The 23,596-nt window shown below is 38.9% G+C and overlaps 1 protein-coding gene across 1 annotated transcript; it reads left to right on the top strand.

Annotated features, from left to right (window-relative positions):
• The first annotated feature begins 1,243 nt into the window (after nt 1–1,243).
• On the top strand, nt 1,244–22,759 carry MPP4 (MAGUK p55 scaffold protein 4). The gene is made up of 21 exons (XM_066189693.1): nt 1,244–1,298; nt 1,853–1,974; nt 2,877–2,954; nt 3,659–3,739; nt 4,294–4,425; nt 6,367–6,448; nt 7,513–7,598; nt 8,593–8,664; nt 9,097–9,293; nt 10,396–10,460; nt 11,246–11,263; nt 12,261–12,299; nt 13,021–13,041; nt 14,289–14,303; nt 15,778–15,819; nt 16,619–16,789; nt 17,559–17,639; nt 18,604–18,697; nt 19,500–19,608; nt 21,201–21,335; nt 22,318–22,759. The coding sequence occupies exons 1-21, from the start codon at nt 1,265–1,267 to the stop codon at nt 22,507–22,509; spliced, it is 1,866 nt and encodes a 621-aa protein (XP_066045790.1). The 5' UTR covers nt 1,244–1,264; the 3' UTR covers nt 22,510–22,759.
• Nucleotides 22,760–23,596: the final 837 nt, after the last annotated feature.

The raw sequence follows: 23,596 nt of genomic DNA, 5'->3' as shown, positions 1-23,596 counted from the left end.
ACACTTGGATCAGGTGTGAACTGAAGTTAAATCAGCTAGGATGTAATGAAGATTTTGAATTACATAAGAGCTTTCATACATAGATTCCTGATGCCTTAGGGTATAAATGCAGTGTGTGGTGTTCCCTGAGGAGTTTCCATAATACTTTGAGAAGAAGAGTTCAGAGAATTCTCAGGAGCAATCCTGTACTGCATTGTTTGCCATGAACAGCAGATTGAAGAACTTCCAGTTTTAGTTTAACAGAGCATTATAGGTTAGTGATAGATTGTTACAAAATTTTAAGGGAGGGAAGGAATTTGAAAGAAAATTTCAGAAGGTGCATATTTTATATGTGGAAAGATCATGCGGCATGGATACATATTAATTAGTAAGTGTCGTCTTCCTGCATTGCTTAAAAATGCTGATTTTTAAATTAAAGAAAAAAATAAGGTAGTATATGCTGCTTTTTATAATTAATCAGCAACACATCTTTAGATTAGCAAATAACTTCTTTGATTCCATTTCTAGAAGTGACAGTATAAATTGCCTGGGAGAGATGATGATACCAGTAAAGTAAGGAGTGGGGTTTTTTATCTGGGCTTGGGGTTTTTGTGTTTTAATTCACTGTGAGGAAATAGAGAAAAATAATGAAATCTCTCTGGAACAAATCTTTCAAGAACCTTGAACTCTAATAACGATAGAGACAGGGATCCATTTTTTCAAAATCATGTTTTTGCTCAGTGTAAATTCAGGAGAAACATGAGTCTTTCATTTTTAATATTGTGTCAGTATTAAGAGGAATTAAATGTAATGTGTCCTTGAATATGATTTATATGGATATAAAACAAGATTTAAATCTTTAGAAAAAATTACAACTTCCCATGGTAGTACACTTAAGAAGATGGAGAGACAGAAGATGGACCAAACAGCTTTCTGTTTTAGATGACTTAATGAAGCAAGCAAATGACAGTTCCATAAAGAGATTAAAATGTCATATTGCAGTTGAAGTTTGTCTGTCTGCATCTTGGACACTACTGGGTAGCTGAATTTACAGGTGGGACTCATATATAATTTATTTTTGACACCCACGGTGACTTTAAATACAAATTATTATTGCCTACCCCTTCCTTTGTTTCAAATTCTGCTTTCTTATCAGTGCAAAATACCTGAGAGTATTCTGATATGAGGGTGCTCTTTTCCCTAGTTCAGCGTCTATCTTTGTGAAACCAACGTGGTGTGAATGCAGTATTCAAAGTGGGTGGAATCTCCTTGAATAAAGGAGAAGATGGAGGTGCCAACAGTCAGCAGTAAAGATAATGGTAACTTTTGCATCTCTTTCTCAGTTTTATTTCTCTTTGAAAAAAGTTTTATTCCTTGGTCTCTGTGCCTCTTCTTCCATTGAGTCATGAGAAAGATGAATGTGTCTGAAGTATTACTACTTAATACTTGGAATAATTCTTGATGTTTAGTGGTGGTGTGCAGTTAACTTAAGAGAGCATCAGAGGAGAATACCTGGCATTTGTTTCTGGCTTATAAAGCCAAGGAGTTTTTTGTCATTTCACCTTTCCTCAGTAGGAAGTATGAGCTTGAACCCAGACTGTTACGTGTGAGATTGCCTGTATGGTTTTCTCACAGGTCAGTTGCAAATTGCTGGTATTGGCCTAACCCTGCTGGCTAATAACATGGTAAAATAGCTCTTATGCAACAGAGTTGATTGCAGGAAAAAAGGCAAGGCAGGTAGGAAATGTCTGTGCGTTTCTTAGAAGTACAAATTGAGGACAGGTGCCTTTCAAAGGTCTGGGTCACTGTTTGGCTTTGGTTGGTCTTCTCTTTGTACTGAAGTGTCTTGCGCTTTTCTGTTTCTTGGGCTCAGGTGTGTCTCATGTTCTGACTCTAGCGCTGCAAGAGCTCAGTTTGCTCTGTAAGAGAGATGTCAATGGCGTTGGCATGCTCTATGACCTGCTCAGATCTCGCTGGCTGCAAGCACTGCTGAAGGTAAGGTACCGCACAGCTGGGAAAGCAAAGGTCACCTACAGAACAATCTCTTGGGAACAACTACTTGATTTTGCCATATCAGGACAATAAATGCTTATTTACACTAAGTGCTGATGGTCCTGATGTCAGTTCTAACATCAGCAGTCACAGTCAACAAAACCACTTATGCTTTAAAGGAAAAGAACGCGTTCTCTTCCATATTGTGGTAGACATTTAGGCTCTTCTACCTTACCTGTCTGTATTAAGGGCAGGGGACAGAGACTGAACACATAATTGCTCAGTTCTCTTTCCTGTTCTTAAATTTCTCTATGCCTACGCATCCCACTTCTTGGCCTGTGACACTGTATTTTTTTATTTTGCAGCCCATTCATCTGATGTGTAATTGAAGATCTTATATTGTTAGAGAACAGAGTTTGACCAGTGTTTCTATCTTGAGAAGAATTTTATCTCTGAGACTAATTCTGTACAAATTCTGCTTTTCTTTAAGTAGGATTTTTAAAATCTTTGATTTTTAAAGAAGAGCTTTTACTGGATAGGAATGCCCATAAGGGCATTTTAAATGCAGAAATTAGGCCTTCAACTAGAGAGGAAGGAAACAGGCTACGAATCAGAGAACTGACTATCAAACTATTGACCTGTGTAGACAGCTTTTCTTCTAGGAAAATTCAAAACTACAGTATCAACTGGCTAGCTAGCTGATAATATGGAAAGGTGTTGTGTTCAAGACTCAGTTCCAGATGCATTAGATATTAAGAATTTAGATTGCAGACTCTGGGGCTCTAGTTGGGCTGAGAAGTTTCCAGAAATAGTGTTGTCCATTGCAATCATGTATGTATCTATAAGATCATGTGAACTGGTCAATGTCACCATTGCCTTGTTTTGTCTGTCATGGCATGCAACAGATTTATGAATGCCTCCAACACTATCTTGGAAAAAGACCAGCTCCTGTCACGCTGCAGGCACGTGCATTGAGTCGTGAGGTGAGACTGTGCGCACAGTTTATTGCTTTACTTTCTCATACCAAATGAACAGGCTCTGCTGCAGTTAAGTGTTCTGGTATTTATTCTGTGTCTCAGGTCTAAGTACAGTATATAAACTTGAAACTCCTTGCACATTTGTGAAACTACTCATCAGCCCTTGTTGTGGTGAGGGGGGCGATGAGAAATGGGCACAGCTGTGGTTGCTGGACTACGCAAATCCTGGCCAGTGTAATGAACACAAACGTTAATTGTTTTATCTCTGACCATGTATTTTTTTTCCCATGTAACTCTGTGGTGCAGTGCTCTGGCTACAATCAAGCAGACTGACGTGAGGATATTGAAAAGCTTTTTAGATTTTTCTAATTATAATAGCTGAATTCTTAATCTTTTAATTAGTGGGAGAGTTAATGACAAAGTAGAGAAACCGAGACTAGTGATGAAATTGGTTGAGAGATGGGAGCAAAAACTAATTTAGAGCACATGGCACTGTGCCTGAACTAAATTAAGCCTGGCTGACTGTTGTGCAGCTGTGGTCATATTGTCCAGTTCTAGAGCAAACCACGGACATCCTCTGACTCTTAAAATGGGGGGGGGGGGGGGCTTTACATTGTCTCCATACCATATTCCTTTATAGTCAGTGTAGAGCTTTCTAAACGAATTGTCCTCTAGAATCCATCTCTGTGCTTTCTTTCTTACTGTATCAGGTGGTAGAGTTGCTGCGTGAAGCCCCTCAGTCAGGAGAGATCAAAGAGCTAAGACGGCTACTGCGCTCTCCACACTTTAAGGCAAGTCCCGCCTAAGGAAAGAAAGTTTGCTCATGGAGCTCTCTGCAGTGGGAATGGCAATGGACGGGTAGCTGTTCACAACAACTAGTAAAGGAACCAGAAGAGACATAGTTAACTAATGATGAACTAATCTGATCATGAGATCAAATGTGGACTGTGTATCTGAAGTACCTGCAGTGGGCTGCATTTTTCTTAAGGCTGTGTTTGAAAGATGTTTCTTACAAAGTTTTAAATTATGGGCAGTTAATGCAGATATATAAACCAAATTTTCCTTGAAATTGCAAAATGTACATTCTTAATGCAAGAGCTCCAAATAGAAATATTTCATCTTTTGTAAATTTTCTACAAGAAACAGAGGAACTGTTCTTAAAACTTTAATGGTTTATTTTCCTGGTGGAAAGAAGAAAATGTCAGTATGTGCAAGGCATCTGTGTTCACAAAGGAACACATTCAGTGAGTTCTATTTTCTGACCACTTGCTTTTTAAAGCTCTGCTATTGTATTATCTTTGCTTATAGATTTGTTGGTTTGTTTCCTTGTTTTCATTTGGAACAGGCCTTGCTATCTGCTCATGATACTGTGGCCCAGAAAGATTTTGAACCAACCCTTCCACCACTGCCAGACAACATACCTGAAAATGAAGAAGCTATGAGGATTGTCTGCTTAGTGAAAAACAACCAGCCTCTGGTGAGGGACCTTCCTTGTGTCTGTCAAATTACTTTAACTTAGAAAGAATTGATAATGCATTGGATGCATGTTGGTTTCTTCCCAGGAATGTCATGGGGATTGTGTGCATTCTTGTCCAGATTTTACAGAATCACAAGAATTGCTGAGGTTGGAAAGGGCCTGAGGAGACCATCTAGCTCTGCACAGTATGGGTGTGACTAGAGTAGGTTGTTCAGTGCCTTGTCTGCTCAGGGTTTGAACATTTGGCAGATGTATTTTCATTATATGAGATAAAACCAAACTAGATTGAGAGTTATTCCCATGGCCAAAACAGAAAGGAGGAAAGACTTTGAAAGTTCTTAAGAAATCATTTGTACTTACAAGCAGCAAACATCGTACAGCTTAGCTAATCTGTTTTAGGAAAAGATAGCTGTAATATTGGAGATAAAAAAGATTTCTAACTGTCACTCAGTGAGGTTATTTTCGTGTGATGGAAGTTGAAGACATTGAAGGACACAGTACTAATACATTACAGTCCTGGAAACTACAGGCCTGTCAGGCTCACTTCAGTGCCTGGTAAAGTTACGGAGAAGATTATTCTGGGAGATACTGAAAATCCTGAGGCACAACACTGTCATTGGTCACAGCCAGCATGGCTTCATGAGGAGAGAGTCCTGTTTATCAAACCTGATTGCCTTTTATGACAAGGTAACCCAGCTAGCTGATCAGGGGAAGCCAATTGATGTATCAGTAAAGCTTTTCATACTGTCTCTCAAAGTATCCTTTTGGACAAAATGTCCAGCTGGATAAGCACATTATGGGATGGGTGAGCAAGTGGCTCATGGGTTGGGTGAAAAGGGCTGTAAGTGACTGGTGTTACATCAGACTGGGGACTTGTCACTAGTGGGGTTCTGCAGGGCTTCATCCTTGGCCCTGTGCTCTTCAACATCTTCATAAATGATCCAGACACAGGACTGGAAAGGGTACTGAGCAAGTTCATAGATGATACAAAACTGGGAGTAGCTGTTGACTCCCTTGAGGGCAGGGAGGCCTGGGCAACCACCAACCATGTGAAGTTCCACATGGGAAAGTGCCAGATTCTGCACGTGGGATGAGGCAACCTTGGATGTATGGAAAGACTGGGGAATGAGGTGCTGGAAAGCAGTGCTGTGGAAAGAGACCTGGGGGTCCAGGTCAACAGCAAGTTGGATATGAGCAGTGCCCTAGCAGCCAGGAGGGCCAACCATGTCCTGGGGTGCATCAGGCCAGCATGGGCAGCTGGGCAAGGGAGGGGATTGTCCCCTCTGCTCTGCACTGGGGCAGCCTCACCTCGAGTGCTGGGGGAGTTTTGGGTGCCATGATGTAGGAAAGACATTAAACTATTAGAGAGTGTCCAAAGGGGGCCATGAAGATGGTGAAGGGCCTCAGGGAGAAGCTGTATGAGGAGCAGCTGAGGTCACTCGCTCTGTTCAGCCTGGAGGAGACTAAGGGAGAGACCTCACTGCAGTTACAACTTCCCTGTGAAGGGGAGGGGCAGACACTGATCTCTTCTCTCTGGGAACCAGTGACAGCAGCAGAGGGAATGGCCTGAAGTTGTGTCAAGGGAGGTTTAGGTTGGATATCAGAAAAAGCTTCTTCACCCAGAGGGCACTGGAACAGGCTCCCCAGGGAAGTGGTCACAGCAGCAAGCCTGGCAGAATTCAGGAAGAGGACAATGCTCTCAGGCACAGGGTGTGACTCTTGGGGATGGGCTGTGCAGGGCCAGGAGTTGAACTCAGTGATCCTTGCGGTCACTTCCGGCTCAGCTTATTCCATGATTCTGTGGTTATTGCTATATCCATGCCGTGGTAAAAAGGCTGTAACCCTCAATGACTTTGTGTCAGTGTGAAGATCAGACTTGTGATATGGAAGGAAACTTACTGGGCCTCTTTGGTGATCAGTGTCTTTGTTCTTACCTGCCAGGGTGCCACCATTAAACGCCATGAGATAACAGGTGACATAACAGTTGCCCGTGTGATCCATGGTGGGCTGGCAGACAGAAGTGGTAAGTGGAATTTGAAACAAAGTGATGCGTAAAACTGAACTTGAAATAAGATATTTGAAGTAAGATAATACCTTCGCTTCTATGATTAATCTTCCATTATAGACCAAGATGATGTGCACATGGGACAGCACTGATGCATTGCAGTGACTTGGAATATTGCTTCATAAATTTTCAGATGAATTTGCTGTCTTAGACTGAGTTGAGGTAGAAATCCAGTTTTCGTTCTGTGTTCTTGGCACCAATACCTGGATATCCCAAGCTGCAGTGTAGTATGAAACGTAGCACATTCCCTAATGGAGAAATGATAAACATCAATAGTTGGTGATTCTAGAAGATTATGTGCTTTAAGGAACACATAATAATACTTTTTGGCACTACTCTGCTAAACACTTTGCTTAGCACTAGTAGCTAAGCAATCTTGCAAGGAGTTTCCTTGGAAATGTTACTAATTTGTCATCCTAGAATTGAATGTGTTCCATGTCCCTTAGGAAATGTAACTAAAATGTAAAACCTCAGAAGTAAAATTCAACTGTAATCATTATAAAATAGTTCCTTTTAGTATTTTCTGACCTTTGTATAGAGAAGAAAACCCAACTTGCAGAAAATAGCTGATTAAGTTCCCAGTTTGACTAATATTTTAATTAAGTTAAAGGAACATGGAAAAGAAAACAATATTGTGAAGACTTTAAAGGACAGAGAGGAGTCCCAGAGCCTCTCACTGCATCTGGAGTTTTTAGGGGTCTTATTCCAAGTCTCATGGTCTATTAATATAGGATAAGTTACTTTGGGAAATGGAGCAATATTAAAATGTTTATGCTGATTTTAAGGCAAATCATCGGTAGATTGTAAAGATGTCATATGGGGGAGTGGGAAGGATTAAGAAAGCTGAAGCATGCAAGCTCCTTGTGACCCACAGCAGTCTGCAGTCCCATCCAGGGGCAATGCAGCCTGAATCCAAAATACTTTCCTCCATACCTGGTGCAGTGACCCTGCCTTGCCTATCTAAGATAAATCATGCTGTGACAAAACTCCTGCTGCTGTTTTCATATTTGTTTTCATGGTAGGGTTGCTGTATGCTGGAGACAAACTGGTGGAAGTAAATGGAGTTCCTGTTGAGGGACTTGAGCCTGAGCAAGTCATTAATATTCTGGTATTTAATATTTTTAAAATATATTTTCTACTTTGTACCTTAAGATTATTTGTATGCTCGCTCTTTTACATACTCTTGTACATGAGAAAGCCTAACATTTTTAACAGAAAACTCAGATTGTGAATTTCTGTGAATGAAGTTCATAACTGCTCATGAATCAGAATATATGAAACCAGAATTAAATCTGACTTCTCTTCTGGGCAGAAATTAACTTAATTGTGACCATTCCTTCTGCAGCTTCTGGGAAAAATACTAATTTATTCAGACTTCACTGATTCATAACTTTTTCTAGAAGTGCCACTCAGTTAATACTCCACAAGAAGGTAGTGGAAAGCTGCTATTCTAGTAAGAGTCCCTGTTATAAAATGCACTAAAGCAGAGTGAATGAGCTTGTAAGCTACACACCTCACCTTGGAAGAAAAGGGCAGTGTAATTACTGTTGCCAAAATTCTCATGAAGAAATCTGTTGAGACGTCCCTGTTTTGTCATTTTGCCCAGATTTTTCAGGGTTTTTGACTGCAAAGTTTAAAGTGCCAGCCAGTGAGGTATTTCTGTGTGTAATCATACCAAGTCTATGTGCTATTGCCCTGGTTGTACCATTTCTAGGTATAAGAAATACAAACTGTATTGGAATGTTTAATTACTAAATTATGTTCCTCCCCCTTTGTATCACCCATTTAACCAGACCCTGCCACTAACTTAAATGAGATTTCAGTAGAAGAGTTTGGTGTGAATCACCGCTGAAATTACATATACTTACAATGAAACATAGCTTGCATTAAATTAAAAAATATTTAGCAAAACTCTGATCTTTCATTCTTGAGTTTCCTTTTGGAAAAAATACAGTATTGTCACATTGATTCTGTCTACCTGAACTCTATCTGTAACACCAACGTTGCAGTATCCTTAAAGCCATGGTTTGAGTTTGTCATATCTATGTTTGATTACTTGTGTTGAATACCAACCATATTTTAATTCTTTTCTAATAATTTAGGCCCTGTCTCAGGGGACAATTATGTTCAAATTAATTCCAGTTTCTGATCGGCCTGTCAGCAACCAAACAACGGTAAGAAACATTCATTTTCTTTTTCCAGATGGTAGCAGTAGTACCTAATTGTGTGATACAAAGGCATGGTGTTGCCTGGAAAGTTGTTGCAATCTCTAAAGTGCTACCTTGCCTTTATGGCTGCCTCTCAGCTGACATCAATACGTTGTTGCTGAAGCAGTAAAGACAGTAAGTAGAAATGTAACTGTGTAATGAAGGCACTTCCAGAGTGATCTACAGGTTGAAGGTCAGTTCTTCTTATAAAGTATGAGACAAATGGGGGTCTTTTCCTCATTTAATGAACAGAGAGGGTTAAGGCTTGATCTGGTTTTTAAAACTTGACTTCATCATTAGACTGAAGCTGCAGCAATATCTGGCCCTGTGATTGTAAAGCTTGTGTTGTATCTGTTCTAAACTTGGCTTCTGCTGACTCTTGTGTATTTGCTCTACCAGCTTTATGTGCGAGCAATGGCAGATTACTGGCCCTTGCAAGATCCTGCCATACCATGTGCTGATGCAGGTTTGCCTTTTAAGAGGGGTGAAATACTCCAGATTGTGGACCAGAATGATGCTCTCTGGTGGCAGGCTAGGAAAGTTTCAGATCTCAGTGCCTGTGCTGGACTCATACCCTCAAATCATCTTCTTAAAAGGTAAAGAAATCATCATTTTCCTGATTTCTGGTTAAAAAATTAGCTAGTCATTCACACTTCTTTTAAAATTTTTGTAAGTTTTGTAGCTGTATGATTCAGAGTGACATCTGGCAAGCATCTTTCGTCTTTCTGATCTCTGACTTGTTGCTTTTTTTCCCCCCTAAGAGCACCTGTGTGAGCACAAGCTTTTGAAAGCACTGCTATAGTCTCAAATTGCCATTTAGGGAATTTGCAGCGTTTGTCCAGTCTCCATGCTGGTTGCTAAGACGTCTGGTGGAGTGTAGCAGCTGAAAGATGTGTGGAAATTGAGGGCCCTGACTACTGAAGGACTATCATCTATGATGAAAAAAAAAAAAAGCAAGGGGAAGAGTGGGACACTAAAGCATCGTATTTTTTTAAGATGTCCAGTGATGCATGAGTGACCTCTTCAGCTTTGGTCAAAACTGAGTAGACCAGATGAAAAGAACAGAGAAAAAACCCCAAACACTCAAGGAAGAACAATAATTTCTTGCTTATTATTTTCTTCATAAATAGACAATTAGTTTTACACTACATGCATTCAGAATCAGAGGTTTTACACTGCGGTAGCAAACTTTTCAATCTGATCCTTTAACCACATGTCCTGTGGTACCCCCAGGATAACATAAGGCCATGCAATAGCAGATGATAAACTTCACTTTGTAATAAATATAAACCTGCCTGCAGTCTGTATAATGCAAGGTGAAATCAAACTGGGTTGACTCAGGCTGCAAGCAAGAGGCTCTGTGTAGTAATGGAGGCAGTAGTATTACTACCCTTACCAGTAGCGTACTCTTCTATTTCCAGGAGTCTGTACCATAGTATGGCTTATCTTTCTGGACTTTTACATAAACTCTTTATATTTCTGGGCTGCTGATTTGGAAATTTGAATAATTCTGATAGCACATTGGTTTTATTTCAGGACTTTGTAGTGGGCTAAAACATTGGTAATGTTTCAGTTCTTGCTGTCTTCTCTCAGTTCAGTACCGATCAATTTTTCATGTAAGCAGTGAATCTGACTGGAGCCTAATGTGCTTGTGGACTGTTTTGTTTCTTTAACTGTGACAAGTTTATTTCTGTGTAGGAAGCAGCGAGAATTCTGGTGGTCTCAGCCTTTCCAGCCCCATCTCTGTCTCAAATCATCAATGTGTGAGTGAAAAGTTACTTGAGCAATACAGCAGGAAAGAAAGATCTTGTCTCTGTTTCAGGGATACTGAAATAGAAGCTTATATAATTCAGTTTAATTCAAAGACATTGTTTCTGGAGCCATATTGGAACTTTCAAGTGTGTTAACTATGCCCAGAAAAACAAATATCTAATGATAATTGTACCTGGAGTACTGATGGTGGAGATGGTTGTCTCCAGGGTACTTGGGATCTGTGAATAAGGGAAGCTGTGAATTCAACTTCTTCTGAAGTCTCTAAGTTCTAGGAGCTCACTAGACCAGCCGGTTCTCTCTAGGAGAATTGGCTGTAAGTCTTGAGGCGACAATTGCACTGGCCTGGCTTCTCAGGGACACAGATACCAGCTCTGCACTGAGAAGTGCCATACAATGTTTAGAATGTTTCTTTGCCATCAAAGCTATTGAGAGAATAATAGAACTTCTTTTCTTGAGGTCTAAGATAAGCTATGCTGCCCTTTAATTTATTCATGGTAACAATCCAGAAATATTATACTCTGTCAAATAAAATTTTAATATAATTTTCTGTAAATATGCAATTATTCCCAGAAGAAGAATGTTCTTCCTGTTTTTTCTATCCCCATTTTCTTCTATGGTCCTTTATGCAAGTATAAAATTTTTCTCTCATGATTAATCCCAGAGGGAATGTGTTTAATTTGCTAGGATTCTTCTTGCACTGATTGCTAGAGCTGAGGCTGTCTTTCACCATAATTTTATTGCATTTTAACTGCTTCAATGGATATGCTGTGAGCAGTAAGCACTGTGGAAGAAGGTAGGAAATCACATCTGGACAGCATTGCATTTCTGTACCTGGAACCAATACAGCACATGGTTTTACAGGCTTTTTAAAAAGTTGTCAGAAATGAGGTATTTTGATACATACATGCAGAAGAAGCCCAAGTTCTTGGTATTTTGTATGCTTAACAGTTGAAATCCAGCCTTTTTTCACCTAAAGTAGTAGATGCATTCATTGTCCTAAAGTGGAAACCTTAGCTGAGCATTATCTGTCAGGGAAGTGACCGTTTGGATGGAAAAGGAAAGAACGACAAAATTTCCTTTTTCTTCTCCCTCTTTCTCTCCTGGAGCAGCTCTGAGAAAGTATTTCTTTAAAGGATACATATGGGCAGAATGTAATTGATAGATACTCTGACAATCGCCCTGTAATTGGAATATAGCCCCTGCTGGGCCTATCTGGAAGGGCATGCAAGAACAAAACACAAACACTGCTGTATTGTGAGCCTGTGAGATTGCCCAAGCTCATGTGATCACATAAATGGATGTGGGCTGAGGACTGAGAGAGAGCCTAATTGATCTTTTCCTTTTCTTCCTTGTAAAAGTAATAATAAAAATAAAAAGCAAAACACTTTCCTTGAGCGTAGCATGTTGGAAAGATATTTAAAAGCTATAGGACAGAAAATTATATTCCCTCATGGTAACACTTAATAAATAGATATCTACTGGGCAAACAGATTGACAAGCATGTTAAACTTTTCATTATTTCAAGAGGAGAATTCAAGTCAGATGTATTTGTCTCTCTGCCAGAAGCCCTTCAGAGCACTCACTTGAGAGTTTTTGCTCACTGTACACAAGGAACCTCACTAAATTTGAGTTAACAGTTAAAATCCTTAAAGATGTCTAAGGACAATTTGAGCTTCACATATCTGGTTTCTGATATCTGAGTTCAGTCTTGTAAGATCTGTAAGGGAGTTTTTCCTCCACAGTGTTTTTCTGATTCAGATGAATTTTTTTTCCCTTGTGTTGATCTGTAGAGGACGACATGCAGATTGACGAGAAGTGTGTGGAAACAGGTAACTGAATTCACTGGAGATTATTTTAGTTGCTTCAAGGCAGTAGCTAGTTAAAAGCCTCATTTCCTAGATAAAACCACTCATTCTACCAGTGAAGTTAAGGGTAGAAAATTCTATTTTTCATACCCTGGAAGCCTCAACTAGTATTAGTGTATTAAAATGAGCTGTTTGCAGTTCAGGTGTAAAGTGCTTATAGTCAAGTGTTTTGACCAGCACAAAAATATCTGCTTGAATGAGATTCAGCCTGTTTGATTCAGGTGTTGGATTGTGGCTGTAAAGTTACCATAGGTTTTTCTCTATTACATATTTAATGCCACAGGTTGTTGTGGTCTTGGAGAACCCACACAGTTTCTTGTCAAACTGATCTTGAGAGAACGAGGAGCAAGAAGAGGTTTTTTACTTGTGAACACTGAGTGTAAAGATTGGTAGCTTGGGTTGCTCCCTAAAGCAGGGCAGTTCATTCTTCCTTCTCCATGGTAATTCAGAAGCTCTCATGGAGGGATGCGATCCTTTTCACCGTGTGAAAAGAGATGAAGCAGTTAAGTCAAGTATGATGAGCTGTATTTTGCCACCTCAGGACAGAGGGAGCTGGGGAAAAGTATATGTGAGACAGACCAAGAGAAGCTGAAAACCTGATTTCTGATTCTGACATTCATTAGAAGGAAAAGAATTAAATTTTGAATTTATTTTAATATCTTTGCTATCTGGATTACTAAACAAGATGAAGAAACATTTGAGTCAGGTAAGTTCCTCTGACCTAACTCTAAATTCCTTGCTATTGTTCTGCTGTGAGAAGGGTGTTCACAGACAAGTGTCTTAGAAACAAGCAGGTGGCAAAAACCAAAATGCCACTTTAGCTTCAGAAGCAATTCTGTCTTGAAAAGCCATTATGTGAAATCCTGTTGCTTTAAGTCTTTCTCTTGTTCTCTGATTACCTTAGTAGTAAGGTTTCTGTCCTCTTATCCCATGAGTGTGAATGTTTCTTCTCGTGCATCAGTAGCAGATCTGTTTATCCAGCCCTCGTCAGTTGTACCCGTGCGAGCTGTGACAGCAGGGGCTGCACTGATGTCAGCAGATAATTGGATTGCCTTCGGTAATATGGAGGCCTGAATCCCCAGTGCCTGTGGGAGTTGATGTAAAGAGGAAAGCTGCTTCTGCATTCCTGATTATGGGCATGGCTGGCATACAGGAAAGAAAAATGCCTATAAAATTCATTATTTATGTATAAAAAATAAAATCAATAAGTACTGGGTTTTTAACCAAGATGCTATGGGGATTGTTTTGTTTTTCATTTAGGAAGCAGCTGCTTATTTATAGCACATTGAGAGTTCTGCAAAACTTAAGTCTTCTAAAATAAATAATTTCTCCCCTAAAATAAAACTACTGCTAAACTTCTCATTTCAGGTATTTGGTAATTTTGTGGCGAAGAGTGTCATTTTACCTTACATTTGCTCTTCTTCACAAGGTCTCTACTTGCCAGTTCTTCTGCCAGTTCTTTCTGCACCTTCTTCTCTTATCACAAGTGGTTTGTTCTCTTCTACCTCTCAAGGAATGCCCAAGGTTTTTAAGGCACAATGAGCAGGTCTGCAGAGCAGTCTTTTGTTTTCACACTAGGATGTTTCTGATAGCTGCACTTGGGGATTACTGTTGCAGATCCCGCTCACTGCTCAGTGCTGAGTCAGCTCTGCTATATCCACACAGAGGAATAAAGGTGCAAATATTTGCTATCCTACATTCCACTTTAACCAGTAGCTGCAGATGTATTTTGCACTACGATACTGATGCAGATGCTGCAGTTGAGTCTTGCATTCTTTGGGAAATGAGAATTCATGCTCAAAGAAGCCTATTTCAGATTTAATGTCTGCAGCACCTGTTTTCTACATTCTGTAAATGTGTTGGACAATGCTGGTCGGATTTTTTGTTAGATCATAGTATAGACTGTCTTTTCAAAACTAATTGTTTTATGTCTGTCTCTATCTGACTGTGCAGAGGAGCTTAAAGAAGGTAACACTAACTTTTTTCTCCCTCCCTGTCTCCTGTAAGCAGTAATCTAATAGAATTTATCTGTGCTTATGCTTTAGCACTCTTCTTGCAATATGTGGTAGCTGAATTGCTTGTTTCCTGTAGGATTCTACACTGCTTTCCATGCTACAGCGGAGAGGGTAGACAAAGCAGAAATATTTAAATATGTTTGAATGATGACTCAAGAGACCTGATGATAGAAATTATATGGGCATGTGTCAGCTGAACATTACTCTGAACATTGCCCTGAATGAGCAGTTTTGTTCCAAGAATTTTTTTCATAGTCATAAACTAGTTGATAGTACATATAGAAATGTAGGAATAAAACTATTGTAAAGATACAAGTAATGAAGAGTGTATAGACGTGAAAGAGCAATTAACGTGCATCTAATTTTGTTTCAATACTTGCACGCTTATGAGAGAATTGTAAATTGAAGAGTCTAGTGCTAAAAGCATTTCAAAGCTTTGAAAATTAAAATAATGTTTTTCCTTGGAATAAAGGAAATGTTTTTAAAGACATGCCTATGTCTTCTGTATCTCATTCTTGCTTTAACAAGGCCTAAATAAAGGGAATGCACAGCTTGGAAAATTACATGCGTGATTAGGGGAAAATAAGGAGTCCTTTTTAAAAGAAAGCTAAACAGTGCCACCATTTTTTCCTTCATTATTTGTTTTCTAAACACCTTTCTCAAATAGTTTCTAAACTTTCTGAACATTGATTTATTGGGAAATTGGTACGTTTGAGCCTTATACAAGAGACATAATTTAAAAAAAAATACATGCAGAGTTTTAGAGGTCTCACCTGAATAGTGAAACCTTGATGAGGAACAGCTTGAGAATGAGGATAAAAAAAAATTGGAGGAAACAGGTTACGCTCACATGTTGGAGCACAAATATCACTGATCCAATTAAGAAATAAAAAAATCAGGTCTTCATTTTGCCTGAAAGGTCTGAGCAGACACAAGTTGCATTTTCTAAACATGCTATGGGGCAGAAACTTGAGTTACAAATTTTTTGTTTCTGATTTTGAGCTACTGACTTGTTAGTTATCATTTTAACTCAGAGTTCTTGTAAGATAGATTTCACCCGAAAAGCTTAAATTATGTGGAGGTTTTGTTCACTAATTTCAATTTCAAAACACTGTCTGGTATCTAGATACCTTGTGAATGAAACAAATAGAATGTTAAGTTTCAAATTTGATTTAGAAAATACTAAGACTTTCCATGGAGTTTTTTTTTCTTACAATAACCCTTTTGAATTGGTCATTGGTTATGTGAAATATTTTAATATTTCACATTATGGAGTATCATGCTTTTAAAATAATTAGGCATCATACTTCCCTATATTTACTGAAACTCATTTTTTTCCTTGGGATCAGCAATAATTGCTTGCCATCTAGCTTTTAAGCTTTCTCTGTTCTTTTTTATTTCATGAATATTTGTTCTTTGTATTCTAGAAGAGGAAGAATTTGGTGAATTTGGTCAACGAGTCTTTATTGGTATGCAATGACTAAAGATAAGTAAAATGTTTGGGGCTTGATCTAGATCAAGTGCTTGTCTAAAGTTAAATAAAAGACTTTGTTCTTTATATCACCTGAAGACTTAGTAAATGGAATACAGCTTACTTTGTTTTCCAAACATCAGGAAGCCTCTTTCCTCCTAATAATGCCCAATCTCTCCATTTAAATCTTTCATCCTGCTAGGTTTCTACAGAGACTTGGCCACTGCTATTTAAACTTGACTTCATGATTAATTTTGCTTAAAAGTAATGTCTGTCATCCACTGAGAATAATCATGAGGACGTTCAAAACAAAAGTATACCTGTATGTGAAGTTTTCAGAGTTGGATGGTCAAGTGGAGCAACAAACCTGCCTCTATGGCTGTTAAACTATAGTGACCTTTAGAATACATGTTCTGGAGGCTGGAGCAAATGTTGCAGACTTGCCTCATAAAAGCAAACCCCCGACAGTATCGAAAAAAGTTGACCTGTTTCCTAGGGATGCCTCAGGTAGTCAGAAACTACTTCTTTAGCTTGTTCTGGGATTCTTTTGGAATTCTGGGCTAATTTTCAGGTGACTTTCAGCGGGATTTTACCTACTCTGTAGCTGTCACTTAATGCTCAGAGATTCTACCAAGCTGTCACATCAAGTGCAGCAATGAAATTCCCTAACCTTCACCTTGCAAAGAGCTCAGAAAAGGTAGTATGTTGTGTGGCTTAGAAAGAGCCCCTTTGGACTAAAGAACTAGTTGCCTGCATGTCGGATATATTTTCCAGTCCTGTGCCTTTGCCCCCTCCAGCTGGATTCCGCAGGAGCATGCGGCTGTGTCGCAGGAAGGCCCGGCTCAACCAGCAGTCCTGCTACTCCCGCTGCCCCAGCAGCTGCTACAGCACCCTGGCAGCTCCCTATGAAGAGGTGGTCAGGTACCAGCGGCACCCAACAGACCGGCACAGACTCATCATTCTCGTGGGTAAGAGGTTAACCTTTGCAGGCACACTTCACCCTCCTCTGCCAGAGGAGAGGGAACAGTCACGCATTCTCTGGTCCACTGGCGTTTCCTGCTGCTGACTGGAGTGGTTGCTAACTGTGTAGGCAGCTCTCAAAGCAACACTTCAAGAATTATTGTAATTTGACCCCATTATTGGGGTTAAAGTTTGATGTAGTTATCATCTTTGCTTGAGATAGTGGGTGTTTAAAAACAACAATAATAAAGTCCTTAGAAGAAGCCATAAAATTATGAATGCTGCTCGATAATGGATTTCATTTGGGAAGTGGTTCAGTTTTATATTCAGCTGGGACTGAAAAATGATGGGAAAACATTGGTAACTTAATAGAAAACATCCTTACAGGAGGCATTTCTACAACTAGTGTTAAATGCATAGATACGACAATAATAAGGGTATTTAACTCCAGACTAGAACAATCTCAGTCATGGAGAGTATGAAAAGATGCCTTTAATAACTCTTGTTATAGAACATGCTGAGTATTAAGCGGTCTGCAGGCTCTCAAGGAGACTTTAATTGTAGTGACTGAAGGGAAGCTGCTGTCCTGCATTGTTCTATGGTCCTGATAAAGCAAACCAAGTAAAGGCAAATCCATTGTCCTTTCTAAGTCTGGAAGTATTTGATAAGTTTTTTCTTTTAAAATAGTACTGGTGAGTTGCCTTCTGGGTATGGCTATATTGCTGGGGAGTGATTTATACTCTGTCAATACTATTTGCTGCTTTTCCAACTTTCCAGGTCCTGCAGGAGTTGGTGTGAATGAGCTACGGCGGAGGCTGATCACAAGTAACCCACGAGAGTTTCAAAGTGCCACACCTCGTATGTAATGCTTTTCCTCTTTCCTCCACTACCCCACTTCAAACATGAAATACCACATGAATAGGAAATACCAAGTACCTTCCTCTTGCCTTTGTGTCTTCATACACTCTTTGCTCTATGGGTGTTGCTTCAGCTCTACTGAAAGCCAGTTCTGTTTACTTTCGTAAGGGTTAGTTTAAAATACTATCTCATTTTGGCAAACAAAGGTATGCTTAAGTTCCAGCTTCTGAAACCATTAAAGGCTTTATGGAGGTGAAAAGTTATCTGCATGATTTGTTTTAATTTTGGTGTTTGCTTTTTCTAGATTTAAAAAAAAAAAAACGTTTCTTGGAGATATTTTAAGTTCTTAGGGTTTAAGTGCTCAGATATGAGAATGAAGACAACAGAAGTTGGTGCTTAATAGGCTTTGCAGCTTTCCTTATTAGCCTTCTAGTCTCAGATGAGACTTATGCAGCTTAACTTCTGACGTAACAACTGAAATTATTTCTACCTGTGCTTATTTGGTTCTTGTAATTTAAAAAACCAAACTGGAAATTATGTATCTGAAACTAGCTGAAAATTCAGGACCTAGTACTTAAGATCCCAGATAAGGCGAAGGTGCAAGTGTGGGAACCTTGTGGGAGTTTTCTGAATGAACTTTAAAAATTTTTGCCTCCTAGGAGTAAAAAGAGTTGTGCAACCAGTTCCAAGGCAGTTCCTGATTACTTTGAATCACAACTATTTGGATTAAACTACTCTTCCATTCCAAGAAATACAGTTGTGCTTTGATAACTTTCAATGACTTGTCATTGGCAAACCATTACAGTATATAGGGCTTTGCCCTGGATTAACAAATGGAAATAATTCATATTATTATTTATGAAAATACTCATTCATAGTTCTTCATTAAGTTCTCATTTTTACTTACGAAGTTACAATAATTTTGTTGCAGCTGATTGCTTTTGTGTGTTATATCTTCCTTCAGACACCACTCGTGTTCAGAAAAGTTATGAAATGAATGGTCGTGAATATCACTACATATCGAAAGAAACTTTTGAGAACATGGTGTATAGCCACAGGTGAGCACGAGAGATGAATTACATTTTTATTACCTAAAATGCAACATGATTCAAGAAAATACAGTTTTGTAGTTAGGTCCCAAGTTTGGGCTCCTTCACTCTTACTTTGTGTGTGTGGTATAAATTTGGGTCAAACTACTTGAGAATTTCTTCAAATGCTGTGTTCATACAGTTGCAAATAGCTCCTCCACAATTAATCTCAGAATCCTTCTAAAAGAAAGTGGGCTCTCTAGTCCTGAGCTCATTACATGTGCTTGTAAGTTATGCATTTAACTCCCCTGGAAACCAGACTGCTTTTGAAAATTTAGCAGTCACACCTGTTCTTGACCTACAACTCCGTTGCAGGATCTCTGCAGTGATGACACATGAGTAGTTAAACTGTAAGGGCTAAATATTCAAAAGTGTCTGCTCCTTCCTATTCATCAATAACCTCTCTAACACAGACCAGCTCAGCACTACAGAAGCGACACTCATTGAGCTGTGCCAAGTGCTTTGAGATCTTCAGATTTAAGACGTTATTTGTAGTATATAATTGACAAGCATTGACAAGTAAAATCACAACCTCTAGACACCAAATTCATAAAAGCATGATGAGTAAAAAATGCATGTCTTGGAGATGTTGAACTGTCATGGTTTTTTGTGCCCAGTGTAGCAGGGAAGAGCAAAGGTGAATAGTGTTCACTACATTTTATGATCACTCAGTCCTGATCACTGGATTATATTTGAAGATTTCACCTTTAAATGGAACCTTTTTGAAACTCAAATGCTCTTTCATTTTCCTTCTTCCTCACCACTGTTACAGAATGCTGGAATATGGGGAGTACAAAGGGTACCTGTATGGTACCAGTATTGATGCAGTGCGAACAGTCCTGGATGCAGGGAAGATCTGTGTAATAGATTTAGAACCACAGGTGAGTGGTAAAGGGGCAGGGAATCTTCTGGAAGGAAAAATAATATTCTCTACTTTCTTGAGCCATTGGTACAGTGTTAGTTGCTTTGTATTGTTTTTCACTTTACCTCATGGTGCTTATTAATGGCAGATTATTCTTTTCATGTGTCTTAGGGGGTGGTGGTACCACAGTGACCAGTATGTTGAGACAGTGCATTTTTTACCAAGCCAGCAGCTGCATTATTAGTTTGGATGGAATGGAAATGAGTTTTCATACTTACTTAAAGTAAGGATTAGTCTTTCACATGAAGACCTGTTGCATGGGATTTCTTCCTTCTCCAAGCCCTATTAGTTGAGAGTTCTGTCCTTCTATTACCAATCTCAGAACACCCTTTGTTAAAAGCAGCAACAGGTAAAGTAATCAAGAAATGGCTGAAAGTTTTAGTGTGCCTTTGTGCCTGTATTTCTCTCCAGAAGTTACAGCTCTTAGTAACCTGCTTCTTCACTTAAGATGCTATTCATTTCACTTTACCTTCTATTTTTGCATTGAATTTGCTGATGAAGATGAGGTTAATAAAAGCCTGAGCTTATAAATATTTAAGATACTTAGAGCTGTGTCTAGCTAAACCTTGCTAACCTTCTCTGAATTACTTGCATATTTAGTACTTAGGAGCTGTTTGGGCTATGTTGTTTCAACATCTCCTCTAATGGAATGTAATAATGACACCATAACTCAGTAATTCTTGGATATTTACCTCTAATTATGCAGAGCCAGTGTGTCCAAGCCTTTGGGTGGCAGTGGTTTGTGCTGCTTAAAACAGAAATTAGGTTACTAGATTTGTGGGGTACTACTCAAAAACTGAAACTGCTGTAAGAGGCAGATGAGGTCACATCTTAGTCTTCACATCTAAAACTGTCCTTTGGGTTTCTTCTGTTATGTTTTTAAGCAAATGGGTAAAAGAGGAGTTGTTGGGGCATGGGGTGTGTATTCTTGCCACCTGGACAGATGTACCACTCTCATTTTTTTAGGATGTGAGTTTAAAGCACAAGTTTTGGGAGGAGCATTGAGTAAGACCAGTGAGGTAGCAGAACTAGTGCTGAGTAACATACTTGAAATCTGGTGACCAAGTTTACATGCTATGATTTTCTTTAGCTTTTTTTTTTTCCTCCACTGCTCCGCAGTAATTTAAAAATACTTATTAGCATTAGGAAATGTTACACAGTAATGGAGTTCTGAAAGCAGGGTACTTTTTTCCAGCATGGAACAATAGAGGTACTTGTTCCAGAAGTAGCTCCCTTACAGTTAAAAAAGAACAGGTTTCAAATGCATCTTTAATGTGGTTGATTGTAGAGATCTGTTAATGACACTGTTCCACTGGTATTAAAGGCATCTCCTAAAAAAGGCTACCAAGCAGAATTAAGTAATTGTATGCTACAGTTGCTTAACAATGTCTGCTCCAGAGATTATTAGTGAGATCTTTTTCAAGTAAGTGTTCCTGAAAAAAGTGTCTCCTAGGTCTGGGGATAACAGTATGTTGTAAACAACTGGCTTTTTATGGGAGTAAAACTGGGATGAGTACACTTGAAATATTTCATTTTACTCTTCCTTTGCAGGGTATACAAATAGCCCGGACCCATGAGTTAAAGCCCTACATTATATTCATCAAACCACCCAGCATAGGTTGCATGAGGCAGACTCGTAAAAATGCCAGGATCATTACAGATTATTATGTGAACATGAAGTTCAAGGTGAGATTTGGAAATAAAAGATTGAGTTTATTAATCTGAGATTCTGTTATTAGAACATAATGCATTCTACTACACTACACTGTTAACTCTTAAAATATTACTGTGTCTTTAGTATCAAATCTAATTATTCTTATGTTTTTCTGTGGATTTTATTGGGATTTCTTTCCCCCTTCCAGATTGGCTTTGAAGCAAAACAATTGTAATTTGTAATCTAGGGGGCTGAGGCATTTTGCTTCAAAATGTCTTCAAAAAGGAGAAGCTATTTTGCATATTTTTGTTTTAATTAGCTGCCTTGTGTCAATATTTGAATCAACACATATATACTGTTTGCACTGAAATACTTGGAATGCGCTTTGCTCAGTATTATTATTATTAATATTAACAGTTATAAGATTGTGTTATTATTTCATCTATGCTTAATGATAGTATCAATTCTATACTAAGTTCTGTAGATAAAACACAGATCCTGCTTGCAGGAAATGCATATCTTATATTTAAAATATATATACCACTTTGGCACAATTGTTTCCATGCAAACCATCATCAAATTTAGCATCTTAACATTTTGGAGACCTCAGGCTCTAACTATCTGGAAATGATTCATGATTGCTATGACAGAAAGTAACATGGACACTGGGGAAATAAACTAAAATTTGGAATAAGAACACAAGCATTAGTAGATTTACCTTCCAGTCCCTAACATTCTCTGCCAGCACTTATTAGAAAAACTTTTTTAGGGCAAATGGAGCATACTGAGACACAAGGTACTTCCTTGGGAAGCAAATGGCAGGCAGCTCTGGTTTTGAAACCTAGAACTGACTGTAGCAGATGTGCTTTATTATAGCAAACTGTAAATTAAATAAAACAGACTGACATTATCTATTCATCTCTTGTTTATGTGGCCAAAGGTGTTTTGCAGATATTGTGCAGGTATGTTCCTCTACACAACACTGAAGTTTTATGGACTTACTCTGTCTCACAGGAAGAAGATTTACAGGAGATGGAAGAATCAGCTAAGAAAATGGAAGCTCAGTTTGGGCAGTTCTTTGATCATGTGATTGTGAATGACAATTTACAAGAAGCATCTGCACAGCTGCTGTCTGCAGTACATCGTGCCCAGGACGAGCCCCAGTGGGTCCCTGCAGTATGGATATGCTCAGACACTCAGCCCTAATTCTGAGCAGCAGGCAGCTTCAGAAAGATTACAGCTTATGTTTTACTTCAAGAATAATCCTAATGTCAGGATTGCAAGAATTTATCTTTGTATGTGAGGGATTTGGAAGAGGATTAGGAAAGAAGCTGCTATGGGAGATATAATCATACTATGTTCTGTGTAGCTCTTGAGCTTTTTATGTTACAGTTGCATCCACTTTTGTACAAAAAAGAAAGGAAATACTGTGAGCACTCAATTACAAGAATAAAGAAAAATCTATTTTGTTGCATGCATCTCTGATATTTATTTACACAAAAGTTCAGAAAGGTCCTTTCCTTTCTTTTTATTATGCTTGTTCTGGTTCTGTGATGCCTCTACATTCTATAAGCCTTACAAATGACATTAAGTCAGAATGTGCTTTTTTGGTTTTTTGCATGGTGCCCATCAGCAGTGGTATTTATGAAGGCATTGGTTTGCTGCTAGTCTTTTTTACCTTTTAAGATGAGTGGTGTCAGCATAATATGAATTACTCCAAACCCCAGTTATCTTCATAACACATGTAATATACCTTTTCTGCTCTTCCATCAACTCAAGTGAGTACAAACTGACAGAAAGTGGACTTACCAAAGAGGAAAATCATCAGAAACCCTTTCTCTAATTGGTTTGGTCTGTGGTAGCACGGTCCCCTCCTCAAAGGGTGCACTGCTTGTGGCAAATAGTTCCTCACTCTCTTCACCTCGTATTTGTAGCTGTCTTGCCCCGAGGTACACAGATGGTTATTTTGTTGGCCTACCTCATCTTGGAGGAAAATCAACAAAAGCGAATTTAGCAGTCTAGAAAGTGATTAGAGTCAAATATTACACCATCAGGATGCCTGCTTGTTCTAGAGCCAAGGTTTGTATTCCCTGTTTAAAGGTAAAATGGGAGAGAGACCAGAGCCCCAATGTGTCACTGATGTAAGTTCTGGCAGAGGGTGAGATAGCAGCCAGCTCTGTGCTGCTGGTCTATGACCGGCTTTCCCCCTTTTGCCTAGTCCAGCATTTTCCGTGTATTATTTCCTACTTTTTTGGTTGTTTTTTAGTGTTTTGGTTTGTTTTTTTTCTGATTG

Source organism: Chamaea fasciata, unplaced genomic scaffold (assembly GCF_029207755.1).
Source record: "Chamaea fasciata isolate MVZ Bird 193981 ecotype frontalis unplaced genomic scaffold, bChaFas1.0.hap1 SCAF_8, whole genome shotgun sequence".
Lineage (NCBI taxonomy): Eukaryota > Metazoa > Chordata > Aves > Passeriformes > Sylviidae > Chamaea > Chamaea fasciata.
This window is presented reverse-complemented; position numbering and strand designations above follow the sequence as displayed.